The sequence below is a fragment of the Typha angustifolia genome, chromosome 15, assembly GCF_048772165.1.
Source record: "Typha angustifolia cultivar Huaian chromosome 15, ASM4877216v1, whole genome shotgun sequence".
Taxonomy (NCBI): domain Eukaryota; kingdom Viridiplantae; phylum Streptophyta; class Magnoliopsida; order Poales; family Typhaceae; genus Typha; species Typha angustifolia.
Window position 1 is genome coordinate 23,640,282 of NC_133253.1, and position 22,823 is coordinate 23,663,104.

A 22,823-nucleotide genomic window follows, 5' to 3' on the forward strand; every position below is an offset into this window, starting at 1 on the left:
ATTATCTTGAAAAAGAAAACTAGCAGGCAGTACTCTAACAAAGTTTTTTTACGAGGCTATGCCTTTTTGTCTCAAGCTGCCATAGATGGATATTTGCCAATATATTTTGTTTTGAGTGAAGTCTGGCAATCGAATCGAGAGATGGGCGAATGGGCGAGACCGAGACGGCCGTCGGTCAGAGGAAAGGGTCATAGATGGATACATGCTTTGCTTATGCCACTGCCAGGGCTCTCTTATTTGTTCTATAGTGCATGTGAACAACAAAGCGCGGTATCATATCTGATTATAATTTCTCCAAAACTAACGCTCAGATCAGCTGGCCAATTAATTGGATGCAGCGAACATCTAAAACACAGCTAGAAACACCGTATATAGAAATCAGTGTATGTGTCAATCGTGCTATTCCTACACCTGGCCCAGAAATTCACTATGAATCATTTATTTTTTAATATATATTTCTTCCTTTTTTTTTGAAAAAAAAAAGGGAGCAAGTAAGTATAAGACTTGCTACCAACCAAGCCCTTTTGTCTTGATGCGACCTACTAACCTGCGCCGGGACAAAGGTTCGGGAACGCAAGCGGACATCGCTAAAGCGACCATCTCTCCTTTTAGATTCCATGGAGCAAAAGGGCTCCCAAAACCGTCCAAATTTGCAATCTTTCTCTTTTAATGCGAGAATAATGTTTGGGGGCCTCATAGCAGAACAGGGGGAAAGGAAATTGGTAAACTCCGACTAAGTTTAATTTTGTTATCTGCCACTCCTCTTTGCTGATCGTCTGAAATGGTCTAAGATATAGGTGAATCTAAGAGATGCTGCTACGGTGTCCTAAATGTAGCTTGTAAAGTGGATCGTGATATCTCTTTGATGTCTCTCTCTACCTTCCATAGGCAATTTAATTGCTGACCAAGAAAGGTTACAATTCGGTCAGTTTGCAGATAACGGACTAATGAAGAGTTGGTTCCATGGGATTTGTATTATTCGTTGAAAAGGTTGGATAAAATATACAACTCATACAATTATGAATTACAGAGGTGTTGGAAATATCATTTATTTTGATATAATTTTTTATTAACTTTGCACTAAGTTTTAAATAGAAACTATACATTATTAATAATAAATTAATAGTAAAATTAATTTATCTTAAAGAGTATTTTATTAATATATATTCACTTATTCAAATTTATAAAAAAAAATTAGCTCTAAAATAATAGGTATTTTGACAATAAAAAATAAAAAAAAGTAAGTTTAGTGTTATATTGAATATTTGAGAAATGTTAGTATGATATATATGTGTTAAATTTCTTATGAGCTTTAAGCCTCAAAAGAGAGCTATATAGGTAAATGATACTATGCAACTTAATTCACACACACGTGCCACTTGGCTCAGCTCGGTTCACACGTGGGTCAAGTCCAAATTATTTTTTGCTTGATACATGTTCGGTTCATGTTAAGTTCGGTTAGTTGAACCCGAAGTCAAAACGATGTGTTCATTAGAATAATTGACCAATTAGTTGGTTAAATCTAAAATGGTGCATTCTTTCGTAATATAACTACTAATCGGTTCAGACCCGAAATGATGCATACATTTGTAATTAGTCACATCCTTTTGTCGAACTTATTTAATCTATAAATAAGCTGTCAATCTGCATTAATTAATATATAGGATTTGATTCATTCCTTTCAAATATAGTTCGAATATTTAGTTTGCATTTAAGAGAGAGAATACAACACGGTTCAATTTTGATAAGGCATCTGAATAGCTGTTTCCTTTTATAGTACAAGATAGTCGTTATATCCTGAGAGATCGATGTTCACTGTTCTAAAAGCAATCGGTAGAGGACGAATTGGTTTTAAGAAAATAATATCTAACACTAAACTTGATTATACAAAATTTTATATTTTATAAGCCGTAAGTTTATTTAATTTTATTTACTTATTTTAGATTAAATTTTTTATGAATTTTGAAATTAGATTGTTACGCTTATAAGAAGTTCAGATTATAAACGTAAATTTTTTTATCTTTTGACCGACTTTAGTATTGGAGGGGGCTGGTTGATTGTTATACTCCGTAAATTAGGACCCCTTATACAATGGCTGAGAACAAGAGAAGCATGAGATAATATATAAGAAACAGATGGTTGGTGGAAGGAATTAATAACTATAAATTATGGAAACAAAAGAGCAGAGGCGATCGGAACCCAAACAAACAAAATAAAAGAATATGTATATATATATATCCTACCCCCACTCGCTCTTTATTCGCCTCTCGATCACTTTTATCACCTCAACTGACACGTCCCTTTCCCCTCTTACCTGCATAGATCTCCACCGACACTCGAGAATAACCCATCCAGTCCTCTCCCAGTAACCTTGCACTGTAATTATAGTTTAATGCTAACAATTAAAGAATTGCATGGGTGGTGGACGTACGGGGTCAGACTTAATAAAAAATAGTGGCGACTTGGTGCAGTTTAACCGCGATACGAGGGAGTAACAGGCTGGGTAATTCTATTACAGTAGAAAAGTTAAAAAGAAAAGAAGAAGCAAAAAAAGCGGAGAGGGGATGGACTACGGAGATCCTTACCGCAAGGGAGGAGGAAACCAAGTTTTAAAAAGAAGAAGAGAAAGATTACGTATAAGTGTAGAAAATTAGAATGGAAGGGAGAGAAGAATGGTGGAGCTTGCACATGTGGGAGAGTTAAGTCAGTGGGCATAGCTGCCTCCCCCCCGGTTTCCTCGTTTTGTACTTTCTGTTTTTTTTTTAAAAAAAAATCTTAATTGAAAAAAACAAACTTTTTACCGTGTTGCTGAGGGGTGGACTCGGCACTTCACGACGAAGCGCGGTAAAACAAAGGATACTCGGTGTTGCTGAGGGGTGAAAGTTTTGGGATCTGATTAGATTAGGTAATCTGCATCAATCAGCCAGCCAGCCAGCCAGCCATCCTTATTGTTGTTATATTTCGTGGTCTGACTTACTTGTAGGAATCAAATCCTTCGTCTCTGTCGGTTGGACTGCACAATCAAGGCCTTGTATTGTAAGCAGTCGATTGCGATGGAATTGATTGCTCAACCTCGCCCGTAGAAACGGTGACCGAGTTTTTCCCTTTCTTAAATTTTTGTTTTGTTTTTAGTTTTTCACTTTTTATTATTTATTCAAAGTCTTGCCAGTCTCGTTTATTTCTTACCAGTTGGAGGTGGTTCGATGTGGTAAGAAGCAAGGAATAATAAGAGACAGAGATGAGATGAGAAGAGGAGAAGTCCTCCAGCTAGCTATCGCAGAAAAAGGCTTTCTTCTCCACTGCTTCCCCCTCTTCAGAGACTCTCTCTGATGGGGAAGCACTGATATCTCCTCTTTCTACCAATTTGTACACTCCAAGTACCCAAAACTAGAGAGGAGCACCGAGAGCTTCCCTTTCCAACTCTCTCTCTCTCTCTCTCTCTTCTCGCCTCATTCATCCAAATATTGCATCTTTTTTCCGGGTTAGATTTGTGACGAGATCTCCAGATCTGGGGGGAATTTTAGGACTTCTTGTACTCGGCGCTCGGCATCCTTGCTAATCTCTTCCAATCTCCCAAGAAAGCAATGGAGGCGAGCGCCGGTCTCGTCGCCGGCTCTCACAACAGGAACGAGCTCGTCGTCATACGCCGCGAGGGAGAATCCGGGGTAAGTTTTCCTTCTCCTTTCTCGTTTCTCCTTTCTGGTTCTGGGGGTTAATTAGGGCTTCCGCATTGATGAGATACTGAGTCCTTGCTTGCTTTCCGGTGTGGCATTGCAGCCCAAGCCTTTGCAGCAGCTGAGCGGCCAAATCTGTCAGATTTGTGGGGACGATGTAGGTCTCACGGCCGACGGCGAGCTCTTCGTGGCCTGCAACGAGTGCGCCTTCCCTGTCTGCAGGACTTGCTACGAGTATGAGCGCCGAGAGGGCAACCAGGTCTGCCCCCAGTGCAAGACCAGATTCAAGCGCCTCAAAGGTACCGATTCGTCCTTCAAGATTCCATCTTTCTCAGCCTTTTGATCTCCGGTAAGATTATTTAGAGCTTTTCTCGTAATTGTACAGGGTGCCCTCGCGTTGCCGGCGATGACGATGAGGATGGCATCGATGATCTTGAGAACGAGTTCAGCTTCGCAGGCAGAGATAAGCAGGACATGCAGTACCTCGCCGAGTCCATGCTGCAAGGTCACATGAGCTATGGCCGAGGAGGGGATGTCGACATGCCACAAGTGGTTCATTCCATGCCGCAAGTCCCCCTTCTCACCAATGGCCAAATGGTACTTTCACCGCTTCTCGCCACTCAACCTCTCAGATGAATCCTCTCTTGCTCCACCTTGGGCTTCTCCTACGAAAAAAATGCTCACTCGTGTTCTTTAGCATCTTTAGCTGCGCATTAATGTGAAGAGTGATATTTTTTCCCTCGATTTTAGGTCGATGACATACCACCAGAGCAGCATGCTCTAGTTCCTTCTTTCATGGGTGGCGGAGGAAAACGGATCCATCCACTTCCTTTCTCAGATCCCAATCTTCCAGGTATTCAAATTTTGCACCCAAAGTCAGATCTTTTAGTTGCTATACGTTGTTTAATTTTGTTCCATATGCTATTTCACAAGTCTGATGCATTTTGATGGTTAGTCAATAACATTTCTTTGGAAAACTTCCACTGCAGTGCAACCGCGATCGATGGATCCATCCAAGGATCTTGCTGCTTATGGCTATGGAAGCGTGGCCTGGAAGGAGAGGATGGAGAATTGGAAGCAGAAGCAAGAGAAACTGCACCAGATGAGGAATGACAATGGTGGTAAAGATTGGGATGACGATGGTGATGGGCCAGATCTTCCATTGTAAGTTCCAGAAACCATTTTTTGCATCCTGACTTGATAGAACATATCGAGACTGTTCTGTACTATATGGATCTACCATGCTTTCATTTGTACCTTGGCGACTCCTCACATTCAGACTAACTAGTGTCATAGGGGATTTTGTGCTAATGCATTACACAATTGATCCACTAAACTGCACAATCCGGGGCTAGTTTGCATTGCATTTGGGCATATGGAGATGAATGTTTGTTATTGTGAAAAAGATGTTAAGGCTATAAAGATATGTGTAATATTGTTATTCATGATATAATGCTGAAGAGATTGTGGATTGTTTTTGTGGGGTCAATGTGATTCTACAGAACTAGAGGTTATAAAAGCACATCCAGATCAATTGTTATTTGGGATGTCATTTTTTATTTTAATTAGCAAATTTGGTTAAGCAAATGCTCCTGATAATGAATTGTTTGTACTCATATTTGTTGTACAGGATGGATGAAGCTAGACAACCATTGTCAAGAAAGTTGCCTCTTCCTTCTAGCCAAATCAACCCATATAGGATGATTATTGTAATTCGGTTGGTGGTTGTTGGGTTCTTCTTTCATTACCGAGTAACACACCCTGTGCAGGATGCATTTGCCTTATGGCTAATATCTGTGATCTGTGAGATCTGGTTTGCCCTTTCTTGGATTTTAGATCAGTTTCCAAAGTGGCTCCCAATTGAAAGGGAAACTTATCTCGACCGGTTGTCATTAAGGTTAGTTACAGTTGCAATATCTAATTATCTTGTTTATCATCACATGAGATTGAGTCAAAAAAATGGCAACTCCCTGTGTGTCTTGTCAGGTATGATAAGGAAGGTCGCCCTTCTCAGCTAGCTCCGGTCGACTTCTTTGTAAGTACTGTTGATCCTACGAAGGAACCCCCTTTGGTCACAGCAAATACTGTTCTCTCCATCCTTGCTGTGGATTATCCGGTCGATAAAATATCCTGCTATGTTTCTGATGATGGTGCTGCAATGCTGACATTTGAAGCACTATCAGAAACATCTGAATTTGCAAAGAAATGGGTCCCTTTCTGTAAGAAATTCAGTATTGAGCCACGTGCACCAGAGTGGTATTTTCAGCAAAAGATGGACTACTTGAAGGATAAGGTCCTACCGTCATTTATTAAGGAGCGGAGAGCAATGAAGGTCTGCAAATATTCCATGTTCCATCAAAGCGGTTGCCTGCTTGGTAACTTTTTATAATTTTCATACTGAACTGAAAATTTAACTTGATCTGATTGCAGAGAGAATATGAGGAGTTCAAGGTAAGAATTAATGCATTGGTTGCGAAAGCTCAAAAGGTTCCAGAAGAAGGATGGACAATGCAGGATGGAACTCCATGGCCTGGAAATAACGTCCGTGATCATCCGGGAATGATTCAGGTAGAGATTTTTATCCATTCTATGGTCATGCCACTTGAACAATCATTCTGCTGCCTCCCCTTACTTTTCCACTGAAATGTTCTCTTCTCTTTTCTATTAGGTCTTCCTGGGTCAAAGTGGTGGACATGATGTGGAAGGAAATGAACTGCCGCGCTTAGTTTATGTCTCAAGAGAAAAAAGACCGGGCTTCAATCATCACAAGAAGGCTGGTGCCATGAATGCTCTGGTAAGAAACATTTTTATTTTATCCTTTTTCTTTATCTATCTAGCGTGCATTTTGAAATTTTACTGTTTGGGATCTCGACAGGTCCGGGTCTCTGCTGTACTGACAAATGCACCTTATCTGTTAAACCTGGATTGCGACCATTACATCAACAACAGCAAAGCTCTAAGAGAAGCAATGTGCTTCATGATGGACCCACTGGTGGGCAAGAAAGTGTGCTACGTGCAATTCCCTCAGAGGTTCGATGGTATCGATCGCCACGATCGATATGCTAATAGAAACATCGTGTTCTTTGATGTAAGCATGACTATCCAGAAACTTTTAGATAACCTTACTTTAGGCATGACTGTTCAGTACTTTAGATAACCTTACTTCATGTTTACTTTTTTTTAATCTTAATTTTGTATATCTGGCACCCCTGGAGAAAGTAACATTGTTTTAATACAGATCAATATGAAAGGTCTGGATGGGATTCAAGGACCAATCTATGTGGGGACTGGTTGTGTATTCAGAAGGCAGGCACTTTATGGTTTTGATGCTCCAAAATCAAAGAAGCCTCCGACAAGGACTTGCAACTGCTTACCAAAATGGTGCTGCTGTGGATGTTGTTTTGGTGGAAGGAAGAAGAAGAAGAGCACAAAAGCTAAACAGGAAAAGAAAAAGAAAAGTTTCAGCAGAGTAGATAGTGGAGTGCCTGTATTTGCTCTTGAAGGAATTGAAGAGGGCATTGAAGGTAGTCCTATCATTTTTTGTTCAGTGAACTGCACATATTAATATGCGTAGTGATGAATGCTTGATCTTTCATATGTAGTTATTTTAGTACATTGTTGGTGTCTTTTAGACATATAGAGCTCATATTTTTCTTCGGCATTTCTTTCATGATTTATAACCATCATAATTGCAAATTTAATTGATTCTGCAATTACAACTTTAAAGAGACTTTCCAGTTGCCTCATCCTTGTAATGTACTTGGCTTTGTCAGGTTTTGCTTTGCTAGTCGAAGACCTGAAATCTTTCATTTTGCTTTTAAATTTAATTTGTTTTCAACATCATTTTGGCTTACCTTGTATGCAAAATAAAATGCTTGCATTGGCTCTTGCTTTACACTTGCATTAGGAAATAGAACTCTCCCAGAGCAGTGCAAAGCCCTACGCACTACATCTGACCGACTTGAAAATGATTTGCTTCCATAAGTTTTGGGTTCAGCTACTGAGAAGTTTTGAACATTGATGATGTACCTGTGTTCTATAGTCCCATTAGTGCCATATTGGCTCCTCTATTTGTGAATGCTTTTATATGTCTTTCCACTTATGTTTTCCTCTTTCCAAACATATGAATGACGTGTCTTGTTCTTTGTATCAAATTATTGACATTAATGCCACAACACAAACACAGGAATTGAGAATCAGAAATCCAGTGTGATGTCTGAACAAAAGCTGGAAAAGAAGTTTGGGCAGTCTCCTGTTTTTGTTGCGTCAACACTCCTTGAGAATGGCGGAACGCTAAAAAGTGCTAGTCCTGCATCACTGTTAAAGGAAGCTATCCATGTAATTAGTTGTGGCTATGAAGACAAGACAGATTGGGGAAAGGAGGTAATATTTATTACCTGATTCTTTAAGCATTATACCAAAGATATTCCCACACTGTTGGCTAAATCACCTGTTCTCTACAGGTTGGGTGGATATATGGGTCTGTTACAGAAGATATATTGACAGGTTTTAAAATGCATTGCCATGGATGGCGATCGATCTACTGCATACCAGCAAGGCCTGCATTCAAAGGTTCTGCACCTCTTAACCTTTCTGATCGTCTTCACCAGGTCCTCAGGTGGGCGCTCGGGTCTGTGGAAATTTTCTTGAGCAGACATTGTCCTCTCTGGTATGGGTATGGTGGTGGACTGAAGTGGCTGGAGCGATTATCATACATAAATGCCACTGTTTATCCTTGGACCTCGATTCCTCTTTTGGCTTACTGTACTTTGCCTGCTGTTTGCTTGCTTACGGGGAAGTTCATTACTCCAGAGGTATATCTTCATGAATTATTCTGTTTTACAAAGTATTGTAACTTAGAATCTTGAAGCTAACTCTTTCTTTTATCGTTAAAACAGCTTAGCAATGTTGCCAGCCTGTGGTTTTTGTCTCTTTTCATTTGCATCTTTGCTACGAGTATCCTGGAAATGAGATGGAGCGGCATTGGCATTACTGACTGGTGGAGGAATGAACAGTTTTGGGTTATCGGTGGTGTTTCTTCTCATCTCTTTGCAGTGTTTCAAGGGCTTTTGAAGGTTCTTGCTGGTATAGATACAAATTTCACTGTGACATCGAAGGGTGGGGATGATGAAGAGTTTTCGGAACTATATACTTTCAAATGGACAACATTGCTTATACCTCCTACCACGTTGCTCATTTTTAACCTCATTGGTGTGGTAGCTGGAGTCTCTAATGCGATAAACAATGGATATGAGTCATGGGGACCTCTATTTGGCAAACTCTTCTTTGCATTCTGGGTGATTGTCCACCTGTATCCTTTCCTAAAAGGTCTAGTTGGTCGGCAGAATAGAACACCCACAATCATCATCGTCTGGTCCATTCTTCTTGCCTCAATCTTCTCACTCTTGTGGGTGCGGATTGATCCGTTCCTTGCAAAGAATGATGGTCCTGTTCTTGAGGAGTGTGGATTGGATTGTAACTAAACAGATGGTGGCATTTGGATATCCAGGGATGCAGCTGAGTTATCGCCATTGACATGCTTGTGAAGGTGTATGACCTTTAAAATTTTCTCGGGTACATGTCAGAGTTCTGCAGTCAGTTGTAGATAGAAACACGGGTTTGTGCTGCATTTTTTTTTACTTTGTCGGTGACTCCCACTCTTATTAGCTCTAATAAGGGAAATAGAGAGATCGGGGTAACCTTGTGTAGTTTATAGTTAAAAGATAGACTGTTGCGGCGGTGCTCCTTTAAATTCTTTATTAGTTGGTGGAAATGGGAGGGAGAAGGCAAACATTGTTCACGCACTATTGGGGTTGTTCTATATATTTATTCTTGACAATAAGGCAGGCTTGCCTGCTATCTGAAACATGAGGAAGGTGCAACTGTTCAGTTATTTATTTCTGTATTCCCAGGTCAGGGTATCTGTGTTACTTTATTCCGCTATCTGTACTCTGTAGTCATACAATCTTAGGGAGGGGAAAGGACAGAAGGATTAAGAAATATGGTGCATCATGGGGGTTCCGGGAGATCTTTGAAAGGGTGGTTAATGGCATTTCCCTTAAGATGCTGCATGGTGTGTTTGTAATAATAATGTTTTGGTCTGTCTTTTGTGTTTCCCTTTTCGTTTTTTCTTTTTGTTTCAGAGGAAACTATGTAATGATATCTGTCAATCATGTTATGGTTCTTCAGTTTAATTATGTGGACAATATCCCCTTATCCCTTGATTTATTTTCAAGTATTCAGAAGCGCTGTGTTTTGACATTATGATCTTCGGATGTGGTTATCTATTCACATGTGAGTGGTTGCTTGCTGTTGGGGACCGTCGGTTATGTATACAGGTTGGATATAGTGCGACTCTAGCTGGTGAGTGTCTTTTTATGTCGTGAGCTGTAGCTCTCTCTGGCAGCAACCAGAGGAGTAACGAAGAGCCAAACAAGTGTGGCCACTGGCATCATCTGCCACCCCTGTATCAGCTTCTTCCAGTCCCCCGACCCCACAATTGTTTTGTATTTTTTTTGGGGTAGTCTTATCACGCTCCTGTTTTAACTTAAAGTAAACCATCTGCTGCTCCTAAACTTGCACTGTTTTTACTAAAGTAATGCTAATTACTTGATTTTCTAGTCTATCGAATCACAGATGAACCATTTGGTTTTAAGATTAGATAGCCAACTGTGTGAAGGGAACATCTAGAAAACACAACGTTTAAGTGTTTGTCGTTCTAGTGCTATTCATACGTCTGGCCCAGAATTCCACTCATAATTAAAAAAAAATTATATAAAAGGTGGTGAGTGTAACTGTGTAAATAATAAGACTTGCTACCAACCAAGTCCTTTATTAAATGCAAGCTTTAATTAACTAATGCCGGGACAAAGGCGGAGGACATCACTTTACCAAAGCGAGCAGCTCCCCGTTGAGATTCCACGGGGCAAAATTAATGGCGCTTAATTCTTCAATGGGAGGCTAGCAAGGTTGATATATTATAATTGCTCCATCTATAGGGGCAGTTAGAATCTCCACTTATATATCTATCTTCATTTTCGCCACACGGATAAATAAAACAAAATTAACCAACCAACTGCTCCTTTCTTATGAAATGGTCTAACCTCTAGATATGTTCCAAGGATGCTTTATCCCTTGATGTCTCTCCCCAACTTCTACTTGCAAATTTCTAAAGATGAAAGGCTAATGCCCTGTTTGGTTGCCGGTAAGGAAGCCGTGGTGTGGTCTATTGTTATTTGGACAGAGAAATGACTTTCTAAATACAGTAATTATCATCTTGAATAAGAATTTTAACTCATACTCGTAAAAGATTTGATAAGTTATATAATTCATGAATTCTAATTGCTAATTTATGAATTTATCCCGTAGAAAGGCCTACGCGGTCCATCCGACAAATGAAGAATTCCAAGTCGGACGAGGAAATAATAGAAATTAAGATGGATGGCTGATTGATGCAGATCACCCACTCTTTGGTTAAAGTCAATGACTCGGAGGTCAAGATATCCTAAATGCCCATGGATTATTATACCAGGTATGACTAGAAGAGTGATTGCTTGCGGAGATAGTGTTTCACCCACCCAATTGTCATCGGAGAAGTCTTTTATTCACTTCATCAGAGTCGGTAGAAAAGCAAGGAAGGTAAATGCTTCCCGCATCTCCCCTGTAACTAAACCAACTAGTGTCGATAAAAGTAGATCCTATACTACAACTATATATATATATATATATTTAAAAAAATTATTTTATGCATAATTAATTTTAACCCAGCATCACTGATTTGTAGGACAGAATTTGTACAAGTGGGAGGCATATATCTATCTAGACACAAGAAGATACACTTAATTAATTCAGGACCAATATCACTATCGGTGGGTAAAAGGAGCTCCTCAGGTGGCAATGCCCACGCTAATTCATACAATACCCATATTGCAGTGCCGTGAAAATGACATATATGCATGGTATGGACCACGGCAGTAGGATGATTGATGAATGCTGAGCTCTTTGTTCAGGCATTTCATAAAGATCATTCACTTCCAGAAGGGACTGGTTACTAGTGTGTATGTGTGCGCGCGCGCATGCAAATGTGTTCTTCTATTGGGACTTGAGAATGGTGATATCTATAGAGAATATAAAGAGAGACCATGTACTCTTTATACACCCTTCTTAGTTACGATACCTTCCACAGAGGAGCTTTTGTCATTTAGTTAGCAGCTTTTGACTAATCAAGCCTCGCTCTTTACTATAAATAATCATTTATTAAGCTGTTTTGGTTAGAAATACTAACCAAAAATACAATTTAATGAAAGTGGCCTTGGTATATATATAGCTGGATGAATTAGTTATCTTGTAGATATCTCGGCGATATATATATGGGATGAGGACAAACAAAAGGTAATTTGCAAAATAGGCAATTGGTACTGATTAACCCCCAATCTCACTTCAATTTGGAAACTCCAATGTGCATGCGAGGGGGGCATGCACTGGATCACGCACAAAGGATCGATGCTGGTGAAGCAGTACAGTAACTTAGAAGTAAGCGATACTACGATAGATAGGGGATATAAGATTATGGCACATGTCTGCTATCTTCCTGTTCAAGTCAGTGATATGTAGTGATGCATGGTTTGCTATAGCATAGCATATGCCTATCAATTCAGGAGCTCAATAACTTGTTAGAACAATTTTGTTAAAAAAAAAAAAAAACTTCTTAGAAGAAAAACTAATATATATATATATATATTGATTATTTAATCTCATTACAACAAGTCAATAACATTGATTATTTAATCTCATCACAGCAAGTCATTTACCGTCAGTCAACCCTTTCCCTGTTACCTACCACCACTGGAAGTCCGTTATTTACCGCGCTTGGTCATGTGGGCCCGGGGATGAGAGCAAAATGGGAAGGCAGCTGTGCCCGCTGACTTGGACTCTTTCCTCCTCCTCCTCCACATGTGCAAGTCTCTCTCTCTCTCTCTCTCTCTCTCTCTCTCTCTCTCTCTCTCTCTCTCTCTCTCTCTCTGTCTCTGTCTCTGTCTCTCTTTCTCTCCCTTTGTCCTGTCTCTTATTTATCCACTTATATATATATATATCTATATATATATAATCCTTTGGCTTCCTCCTCCGGTGCCGTCGGGAACTCCACCCTCCGTTCCCACTCCCTTTCGTTGTTGTTTTACCTTTGTACCCTCCTTGTTTAACAACCGTGTGCTCTATTATCCTGTGAGGCTGTGACTATCTCTTTTATATATGATGGACAAGTTCAACTTGCCACTTATTTTGTAAAGTCTCTCCCTCCGTACGTCCAACTCACGTCTCTTTGTTAGCATTACATTATGATTTTGGTGATATGGGAAAGGGAGAGGGAGGGAGGGTTTATTCTCGAGTGTCGGCGGAGATGCTCATGAGAAAAGGGAAAATGGGAACCGAAGAGCGGGTGGGGTCTTTTTTTTTTTGGTTTTCTGTTAAATTTTTATTTATACCATTAGTTTGGACTGAGCGTCGAGTATTGTAGTTGTTAATTTTAATGTATTCTTATCGTTTAATCTTCCACCTACCGCCTATTTCTTTATTTTATCTGGTGGTCCTCCTCCTCCTGCTCCTAGTTATTTTTCCAATGGAGGTCGAGTGGAGAAGGTAAGAGATTTTTTTTTTCTTTTCACCTTTAATTACTTACTGAAAGTCTTCCCAGTATCGTTAACTTCTTCTCAGTTGGAGGTGTGGTAAGAAGCAAGGAATAATAAGACACAAAGAGAAGTAGTGGAGGAGAAGTCGTCCAAGCCGTCGCCTAGAAAGGCTTCTTCTCCACTACCCTCCCTTGGGAGACTCTCTCAGACGGGAGAACGCGCTGATATCTCTCTATCTACCTATTGCGCACTCCAAGTACCTCAAACTAGAGAGGAAAATTGACACCTTCCGCTTCCTAAATCTATTATCTTTCTCTCTCTCTCTCTCTCCCCTCGCTCCATTTCATCCGAATATTGGAATTTTCCTGTAGATTTGTTAGGAGATCTACAGATCTGGAGGGAATTTTAGGACTTCTTGTACTCGCCGCTCGGCATCCTTGCTAATCTCTTCCAATCTCCCAATAAAGCAATGGAGGCAAGCGCCGGTCTCGTCGCCGGCTCTCACAACAGGAACGAGCTCGTCGTCATACGCCGCGAGGGAGAATCCGGGGTAAGTTTTCCTTCTCCTTTCTCGTTTCTCCTTTCTGGTTCTGGGGGTTAATTAGGGCTTCCGCATTGATGAGATACTGAGTCCTTGCTTGCTTTCCGGTGTGGCATTGCAGCCCAAGCCTTTGCAGCAGCTGAGCGGCCAAATCTGTCAGATTTGTGGGGACGATGTAGGTCTCACGGCCGACGGCGAGCTCTTCGTGGCCTGCAACGAGTGCGCCTTCCCTGTCTGCAGGACTTGCTACGAGTATGAGCGCCGAGAGGGCAACCAGGTCTGCCCCCAGTGCAAGACCAGATTCAAGCGCCTCAAAGGTACCGATTCGTCCTTCAAGATTCCATCTTTCTCAGCCTTTTGATCTCCGGTAAGATTATTTAGAGCTTTTCTCGTAATTGTACAGGGTGCCCTCGCGTTGCCGGCGATGACGATGAGGATGGCATCGATGATCTTGAGAACGAGTTCAGCTTCGCAGGCAGAGATAAGCAGGACATGCAGTACCTCGCCGAGTCCATGCTGCAAGGTCACATGAGCTATGGCCGAGGAGGGGATGTCGACATGCCACAAGTGGTTCATTCCATGCCGCAAGTCCCCCTTCTCACCAATGGCCAAATGGTACTTTCACCGCTTCTCGCCACTCAACCTCTCAGATGAATCCTCTCTTGCTCCACCTTGGGCTTCTCCTACGAAAAAAATGCTCACTCGTGTTCTTTAGCATCTTTAGCTGCGCATTAATGTGAAGAGTGATATTTTTTCCCTCGATTTTAGGTCGATGACATACCACCAGAGCAGCATGCTCTAGTTCCTTCTTTCATGGGTGGCGGAGGAAAACGGATCCATCCACTTCCTTTCTCAGATCCCAATCTTCCAGGTATTCAAATTTTGCACCCAAAGTCAGATCTTTTAGTTGTTATACTTTGTTTAATTTTGTTCCATATGCTATTTCACAAGTCTGATGCATTTTGATGGTTAGTCAATAACATTTCTTTGGAAAACTTCCACTGCAGTGCAACCGCGATCGATGGATCCATCCAAGGATCTTGCTGCTTATGGTTATGGAAGCGTGGCCTGGAAGGAGAGGATGGAGAATTGGAAGCAGAAGCAAGAGAAACTGCACCAGATGAGGAATGACAATGGTGGTAAAGATTGGGATAACGATGGTGATGGGCCAGATCTTCCATTGTAAGTTCCAGAAACCATTTTTTGCATCCTGACTTGATAGAGCATATCGAGACTGTTCTGAACTCTATGGATCTACCATGCTTTCATTTGTACCTTGGCGACTCCTCACATTCAGACTAACTAGTGTCATAGGGGATTTTGTGCTAATGCATTACACAATTGATCTGCTAAACTGCACAATCCGACGCTAGTTTGTTTTGCATTTGGGTATATGGAGATGAATGTTTGTTATTGTGAAAAAGATGTTAGGGCTATAAAGATATGTGTAATATTGTTATTCATGATATAATGCTGAAGAGATTGTTATTCATGATATGTGTAATATTTGGGATGCCATTTTTTATTTTAATTAGCAAATTTGGTTAAGCAAATGCTCCTGATAATGAATTGATTGTACTCATATTTGTTGTACAGGATGGATGAAGCTAGACAACCATTGTCAAGAAAGTTGCCTCTTCCTTCTAGCCAAATCAACCCATATAGGATGATTATTGTAATTCGGTTGGTGGTTGTTGGGTTCTTCTTTCATTACCGAGTAACACATCCTGTGCAGGATGCATTTGCCTTATGGCTAATATCTGTGATCTGTGAGATCTGGTTTGCCCTTTCTTGGATTTTAGATCAGTTTCCAAAGTGGCTCCCAATTGAAAGGGAAACTTATCTCGACCGGTTGTCATTAAGGTTAGTTACAGTTGCAATATCTAATTATCTTGTTTATCATCACATGAGATTGAGTCAAAAACATGGCAACTCCCTGTGTGTCTTGTCAGGTATGATAAGGAAGGTCGCCCTTCTCAGCTAGCTCCGGTCGACTTCTTTGTAAGTACTGTTGATCCTACGAAGGAACCCCCTTTGGTCACAGCAAATACTGTTCTCTCCATCCTTGCTGTGGATTATCCGGTCGATAAAATATCCTGCTATGTTTCTGATGATGGTGCTGCAATGCTGACATTTGAAGCACTATCAGAAACATCTGAATTTGCAAAGAAATGGGTCCCTTTCTGTAAGAAATTCAGTATTGAGCCACGTGCACCAGAGTGGTATTTTCAGCAAAAGATGGACTACTTGAAGGATAAGGTCCTACCGTCATTTATTAAGGAGCGGAGAGCAATGAAGGTCTGCAAATATTCCATGTTCCATCAAAGCGGTTGCCTGCTTGGTAACTTTTTATAATTTTCATACTGAACTGAAAATTTAACTTGATCTGATTGCAGAGAGAATATGAGGAGTTCAAGGTAAGAATTAATGCATTGGTTGCGAAAGCTCAAAAGGTTCCAGAAGAAGGATGGACAATGCAGGATGGAACTCCATGGCCTGGAAATAACGTCCGTGATCATCCGGGAATGATTCAGGTAGAGATTTTTATCCATTCTATGGTCATGCCACTTGAACAATCATTCTGCTGCCTCCCCTTACTTTTCCACTGAAATGTTCTCTTCTCTTTTCTATTAGGTCTTCCTGGGTCAAAGTGGTGGACATGATGTGGAAGGAAATGAACTGCCGCGCTTAGTTTATGTCTCAAGAGAAAAAAGACCGGGCTTCAATCATCACAAGAAGGCTGGTGCCATGAATGCTCTGGTAAGAAACATTTTTATTTTATCCTTTTTCTTTATCTATCTAGCGTGCATTTTGAAATTTTACTGTTTGGGATCTCGACAGGTCCGGGTCTCTGCTGTACTGACAAATGCACCTTATCTGTTAAACTTGGATTGCGACCATTACATCAACAATAGCAAAGCTCTAAGAGAAGCAATGTGCTTTATGATGGACCCACTGGTGGGCAAGAAAGTTTGCTATGTGCAGTTCCCCCAGAGGTTCGATGGCATCGATCGCCATGATCGATATGCTAATAGGAACATTGTGTTTTTCGATGTAAGCATGAACATTCCAAGCTTTGAGATAACCTTACATTCTTGTGAACCTCATGTATAATGTTTTTATTGTAATTTCTTATATCTTGCATGACTATCCAGAACTTTTAGATAACCTTATTTTAGGCATGACAGTTCAGAACTTTAGATAACCTTACTTTCTTGTGATTCTCATGTTTACTTTTTCTTATCTTAATTTTGTATATCTGGCACCCCTGGAAAAGTAACATTGTTTTGATACAGATCAACATGAAAGGTCTGGATGGGATTCAAGGACCAATCTATGTGGGGACTGGTTGTGTATTCAGAAGGCAGGCACTTTATGGTTTTGATGCTCCAAAATCAAAGAAGCCTCCGACAAGGACTTGCAACTGCTTGCCAAAATGGTGCTGCTGTGGATGTTGTTTTGGTGGAAGGAAGAAGAAGAAGAGCACAAAAGCTAAACAGGAAAAGAAAAAGAGAAGTTTCAGCAGAGAGAGTGGAGCACCTGTATTTGCTCTTGAAGGAATTGAGCAGGGAAATGGAGGTACGCCTACATTCTTGTTAGTTACACGTATTAGTATTCGTATTGATGAATATTCATGTTGATCTTTTGCATGTCTATTACGCTGTTAGATTGTTGGTGCCTGTTACATGTACAAAGCTCCTATCGTTCATTTTATACACCATTTCTGATTTACAATTATCACTACTGTGAATATAATTGATTCTTCAATGACAAATTTGATGAGACTTTCCAGTGGCCTCTGCCTTGAAATGTAATTTTTTTTTCAGGGTTTTATTTGTAAGTTCATGACCTGAAATCCTTCTAAATTTAATTTGTTTTTGAGTACACCATTTTGGCTTGTCTTGTATCCAAAATCAAAATGCTCTTTGATGCATTACCTCTTGCTTTACACTTCCATTAGGACATAAAACTCTCACAGAGCAGTGTAAAACCATATCCGCCAAATCTGAAAGACATGAAACTTCTTTGCCCACAAAATTTTTTCATTAAGTTTGAAGACTCTGAATGGTGATAATGCTATCTCATATCCCATCAGTGTCGCATTGGCTACTTTTACTGTGATTGCTTTTACATGCACTTCCACTTCTTTCTTTTTCCAAACATATGGAAAATGTATCTCATTCTCTGCATCAAGTTATTAACATCAATTCCATGCCACAAACACAGGAACTGAGAACGAGAAGTCCAGTGTGATGTCTGAACAAAAGCTGGAAAAGAAGTTTGGACAGTCTCCTGTTTTTGTTGCATCAACACTCCTCGAGAATGGCGGAGCGCTACAAAGTGCTAGTCCAGCATCACTGTTAAAGGAAGCTATCCATGTAATCAGTTGTGGCTATGAAGACAAGACAGATTGGGGAAAAGAGGTAATATTTTTGACCTGATTGTTTAAATTATAATCCAAAGATATTCCAGTATTTTCGAAAGTATTGCTGGCTAAATCTCCTGTCCTGTACAGGTTGGGTGGATATATGGGTCTGTTACAGAAGATATATTGACAGGTTTCAAAATGCATTGCCATGGATGGCGATCAATCTACTGCATACCAGCAAGGCCTGCATTCAAAGGTTCTGCACCTCTAAATCTTTCTGATCGTCTTCACCAGGTCCTCAGGTGGGCGCTCGGGTCTGTGGAAATTTTCTTGAGCAGACATTGTCCTCTCTGGTATGGGTATGGTGGTGGACTGAAGTGGCTGGAGCGATTATCATACATAAATGCCACTGTTTATCCTTGGACATCAATCCCTCTTTTGGCTTACTGTACTTTGCCTGCTGTTTGCTTGCTCACGGGGAAGTTCATTACTCCAGAGGTATATCTTCATGAATTATTCTGTTTTACAAAGTATTGTAACTTAGAATCTTGAAGCTAACTCTTTCTTTTATCGTTAAAACAGCTTAGCAATGTTGCCAGCCTGTGGTTTTTGTCTCTTTTCATTTGCATCTTTGCTACGAGTATCCTGGAAATGAGATGGAGCGGCATTGGCATTACTGACTGGTGGAGGAATGAGCAGTTTTGGGTTATCGGTGGTGTTTCTTCTCATCTCTTTGCAGTGTTTCAAGGGCTTTTGAAGGTTCTTGCTGGTATAGATACAAATTTTACTGTGACATCGAAGGGTGGGGATGATGAAGAGTTTTCAGAACTATATACTTTCAAATGGACAACATTGCTTATACCTCCTACCACGTTGCTCATTTTTAACCTCATTGGTGTGGTAGCTGGAGTCTCTAATGCGATAAACAATGGATATGAGTCATGGGGACCTCTATTTGGCAAACTCTTCTTTGCATTCTGGGTGATTGTCCACCTGTATCCTTTCCTAAAAGGTCTGGTTGGTCGGCAGAATAGAACACCCACAATCATCATCGTCTGGTCCATTCTTCTTGCCTCAATCTTCTCACTCTTGTGGGTGCGGATTGATCCGTTCCTTGCAAAGAATGATGGTCCTGTTCTTGAGGAGTGTGGATTGGATTGTAACTAAACAGATGGTGGCATTTGGATATCCAGGGATGCAGCTGAGTTATTGCTTTTGACATGCTTGTGAAGGTGTATGACCTTTGAAATTTTCTCAGGTACACGCCTGAGTTCTGCATAAAGTTGTAGATAGAAACACAGGTGTCTGCCGCAAAATTTTCACTTTATTGGTGACCCCAGGTCTTGGTTTTAATGATGGAATAAATAGTTTGGGTAACCTTGTGTAGTTTATACATGGAAGATTAGACTGTTGCCGTGGTGCTCCTTTAAATTCTTTATTAATTGGAGGAAATGAGATGCAGAATCAGTGATCACGTACTGTTGCAGTTGATTTATATATCTATTCTTGATAATAAGGCAGGCTTGCCTGCTATCTTGGACATGGGGAAGGTGCGTGTTCAGTAATTTATCTGTATGCCCATATCTGGGTATGTTTATTACTTTTATTCTTCTGTTTGTAGTCATACGATCTTAGAAGACAATGATAAAAGTAGGAAAAGATTATGAAATATAGTGTATTAGAGGGTGATCCAGAGTAGTTCTTACGGTATTTCCCTTGAAATTCTTCCTAGTGTGTTTGTAATAATACTCTTCTTATCTGTATTTTGTGTTTCCTTTTTTCTTTTTTTCTTCTGAAGGAACTATTGTAATGCGATCTGTGAATCTTGCTATTGTTGTTCAGCTTAAATGTTAAAACAAACGCTTCTTCTTCCTCTTTCTTATACTGATGCTATATCTTTTTAGCTTATTTTCTCGTTTACGTTTTCAATATATTTGTACATTTTGGTGCCTCCTTATATAAGAGTTTGGGAGATAAGACTGGGAAGTTGTGTGCGAGTGTGTGGTTGTTTATCTGTTGACATGTGAGCGTGGTTGCTGTTGGGGACCGTCGGGTTATGTATGTATACTGTATACAGGTGGTTGTTGCGTGTCCTTTTTCTCTTGTGAGCTGTGGTACGGTTGATTCCCCTCTGGGCTCTTCTGGCTTTGCTCATCATCTTTAGTGCAACACAGCCACCACATGCACCAAACTTGGTGGGTCTTCTCAAAGACTGTGCCTGTGCTGCATCAATAAGTCACACTGTTAACCTAGAAATAATGGCGGTGCGGATCATCTCTCCATGTGGTCTGATCGAAGGATTAGTCGGGACTCAGGGGCTCCCTAGCCGAAGTCCACCTGCATACCAACTGAAGGAGAAGATAAAATACTTGTGTTAACAATTGGGATTGGGCTTCACTTTAGTTAATCACGGGTTTCTCGATTTCTTCAGTGCCTGCACGTGGACGTGGTAGCAGTCTAAGACCGGGTCAACCTACTACATTTGCGGCCACGTGGATTTCACTAGCCGTCACGAACGGTGGAGGAGAGATTAGCATGAATTATGTCGGTGCCGGACATTACTCCCCCCGTCCCCATGCGATTCGAGATATTAAATTATACGGAGAGAGAGAGAGAGAGAGAGAGAGAGAGAGAGAGAGAGAGAGAGAGAGAGAGAGAGAACGCAACTACTGTAAGAAAAAGCAAACTTCACGACGATAGCGGTCCACGTTCAAGGCTATAATTCAGAAAATAAAATAAATGCTTAGATTCCATTCCACAGCCATATTTATATATGTAGAGAGAGAGAGAGAGAGAGAGAGAGAGAGAGAGAACAGATGATGTGGCCTCCTGGCTGGTTGGTTGATGTACAGATTACACGCATGACGCATCCATGCGACGCGCGCATCTACATGCATGCTCAATAGCAGCGTCGGTCATGGTCATCTTTGATGAAAATTGACAAGGTAAGGCATCCACTTCTCTTCATATTTATTATACATATTTTCTCACGACAGTCCGACAGCTGCATAAGCATGGTGGGTGGGGCAGCATATTTTGTGTGAATGCTGAGTTGACAATATACAGTAGGCCAATATTTCACTTTGATGGTACATTTTTTACGCCAGATCTAACAAATTCTGTACCACGTTGCTCTCCAATTACCTACCTGCATGCATCAGCAAACATCAAAGCATAGTAAAAGATCAACTCCACGAGACAGTGCGATAGAGTTTTTTTTTTTTTTCTTTTTTGACTATTTTAAATCTGCTAACCGACCATTGTATTTAAATAAGTAAGTTTCAAACTTTTTCTTTTTACCAACGGGCACACAACTCCCATATTTCTTATGCACATGGAGTAAAAGAAATCTATCCCCATAAATAAGTTTTAAAATCACTTATTTGTATACAATGTTTAATGGGCATATCTAGAATGGTCAAAAAAAAAAAAAAAAAAAAACTCAAATATATGATAATATGATGCCTCGTGGTCAATCATGTACCTGTCGTTACCTCTTTAGATATTACAGCTCAGGCATGGCAGCACCATCCACGTCCATGCGTGACATATAATGAACCGTAGTTTATCATTGACAACTTGCAGCTTTGCCCACTACAACGAACATGAATGAATAGTCAAGTGTGAACATGCAAGTGAGCTGGCTAGGAATTCTAGCAACTGACAATTAGCAAGCAACAGGTGCTTTTAAGACGCGCATGATTATATAACTAAGATGGCAACATCACTTTTTTTGTGGAAAAGATAATTTCGTCTTACCTACCTAAATTACTAAGCAAATTCAAAAGGTATTTTGTAAGATTTGGGATGCAACAGTGACGGCAGCAGCTGATCATGACATTGACCTGCACTGAAACACTATATATTATCAAAATGGAAGGTCTAAGGAATGCTTAACAGCCTCATAACTACTATGACAGCGCAGTAGCCCACTCTAGATTAGTGTGCACATTCTTTTTATGAGTCTGTTCTCTGATCAAGGGATCTAGGCCCTGAGCTGTTATAATTGTGGATAAATGCCAATAACAATAGCATAAGTTCTTGTAGAACACAAATCTTAATTACTTCGCATAGTAGATTGCCGGTGCAACATTCAGTAGCCTGACCAATCCTTGTGGAAGTCCTGCATTTGCTATCAATCTTACCTGCATTTACCTTTGGCTCATTCCTTTCAAGAGGGCCTTCTAATCAGTCCGTTGAAGTGCTCCAGTATAACACACCTGATTCCCCATACCTTATCAATGACACTTGCAGAGGAAGGAAGTGTCATGTCAGGGTACCTAGTTTCACAAATGTAAAACATCAAAATGTTGTTTATCTGGTTGATAGAGGCATGGAGCATATACACTAAGACCAACCCTCAGAAAAAGAGTACAAATTTGTCATCAAGACCAACCCTCCATTGCTCTTGCCAAAGACTTGATAGCTCCGAAGACACCTTTTAATTCTATCAGGACTCTGTCCTCTTATTCTGCACTCTGCCTATTAGATCAGGATCTTCTACGAGTTAACGGCATTGTACATATTAGAAATACAATTTTCAAAATAATATTCTAGTAATTACAAAATTAAATATTCTTTCACGTGACCCTAATGAAACTATCTGTTTCATG

At 40.4% G+C, this 22,823-nt stretch overlaps 2 protein-coding genes across 2 annotated transcripts; both read left to right on the top strand.

Annotated features, from left to right (window-relative positions):
- Positions 1 to 3,189: 3,189 nt before the first annotated feature.
- Positions 3,190 to 9,938, top strand: LOC140778838 (probable cellulose synthase A catalytic subunit 5 [UDP-forming]). The gene is made up of 14 exons (XM_073123711.1): positions 3,190 to 3,665; positions 3,778 to 3,973; positions 4,060 to 4,271; positions 4,425 to 4,527; positions 4,664 to 4,838; positions 5,305 to 5,571; positions 5,661 to 6,006; positions 6,105 to 6,242; positions 6,343 to 6,468; positions 6,550 to 6,762; positions 6,913 to 7,198; positions 7,861 to 8,057; positions 8,138 to 8,488; positions 8,573 to 9,938. Exons 1-14 carry the CDS (start codon positions 3,585 to 3,587, stop codon positions 9,155 to 9,157), a joined length of 3,276 nt encoding a protein of 1,091 aa, XP_072979812.1. The 5' UTR covers positions 3,190 to 3,584; the 3' UTR covers positions 9,158 to 9,938.
- A 3,449-nt stretch (positions 9,939 to 13,387) lies between these two features.
- On the top strand, positions 13,388 to 20,085 carry LOC140779677 (probable cellulose synthase A catalytic subunit 5 [UDP-forming]). Its single transcript, XM_073124877.1, has 14 exons — positions 13,388 to 13,850; positions 13,963 to 14,158; positions 14,245 to 14,456; positions 14,610 to 14,712; positions 14,849 to 15,023; positions 15,438 to 15,704; positions 15,794 to 16,139; positions 16,238 to 16,375; positions 16,476 to 16,601; positions 16,683 to 16,895; positions 17,138 to 17,420; positions 18,069 to 18,265; positions 18,358 to 18,708; positions 18,793 to 20,085. The coding sequence occupies exons 1-14, from the start codon at positions 13,770 to 13,772 to the stop codon at positions 19,375 to 19,377; spliced, it is 3,273 nt and encodes a 1,090-aa protein (XP_072980978.1). The 5' UTR covers positions 13,388 to 13,769; the 3' UTR covers positions 19,378 to 20,085.
- The last annotated feature ends 2,738 nt before the right edge of the window (positions 20,086 to 22,823 follow it).

Excerpts from the sequence above, each read along its gene's own strand:
- LOC140778838 (XM_073123711.1), top strand. The coding sequence starts at position 3,585 with ATGGAGGCGAGCGCCGGTCTCGTCGCCGGCTCTCACAACAGGAACGAG. Across the intron at positions 6,007-6,104 it reads AGGAGCGGAGAGCAATGAAG|AGAGAATATGAGGAGTTCAA; the intron begins GTCTGCAAATAT and ends ATCTGATTGCAG. Across the intron at positions 8,058-8,137 it reads AGACAGATTGGGGAAAGGAG|GTTGGGTGGATATATGGGTC; the intron begins GTAATATTTATT and ends TGTTCTCTACAG.
- LOC140779677 (XM_073124877.1), top strand. The coding sequence starts at position 13,770 with ATGGAGGCAAGCGCCGGTCTCGTCGCCGGCTCTCACAACAGGAACGAG. Across the intron at positions 14,159-14,244 it reads CAGATTCAAGCGCCTCAAAG|GGTGCCCTCGCGTTGCCGGC; the intron begins GTACCGATTCGT and ends GTAATTGTACAG. Across the intron at positions 17,421-18,068 it reads AATTGAGCAGGGAAATGGAG|GAACTGAGAACGAGAAGTCC; the intron begins GTACGCCTACAT and ends CCACAAACACAG.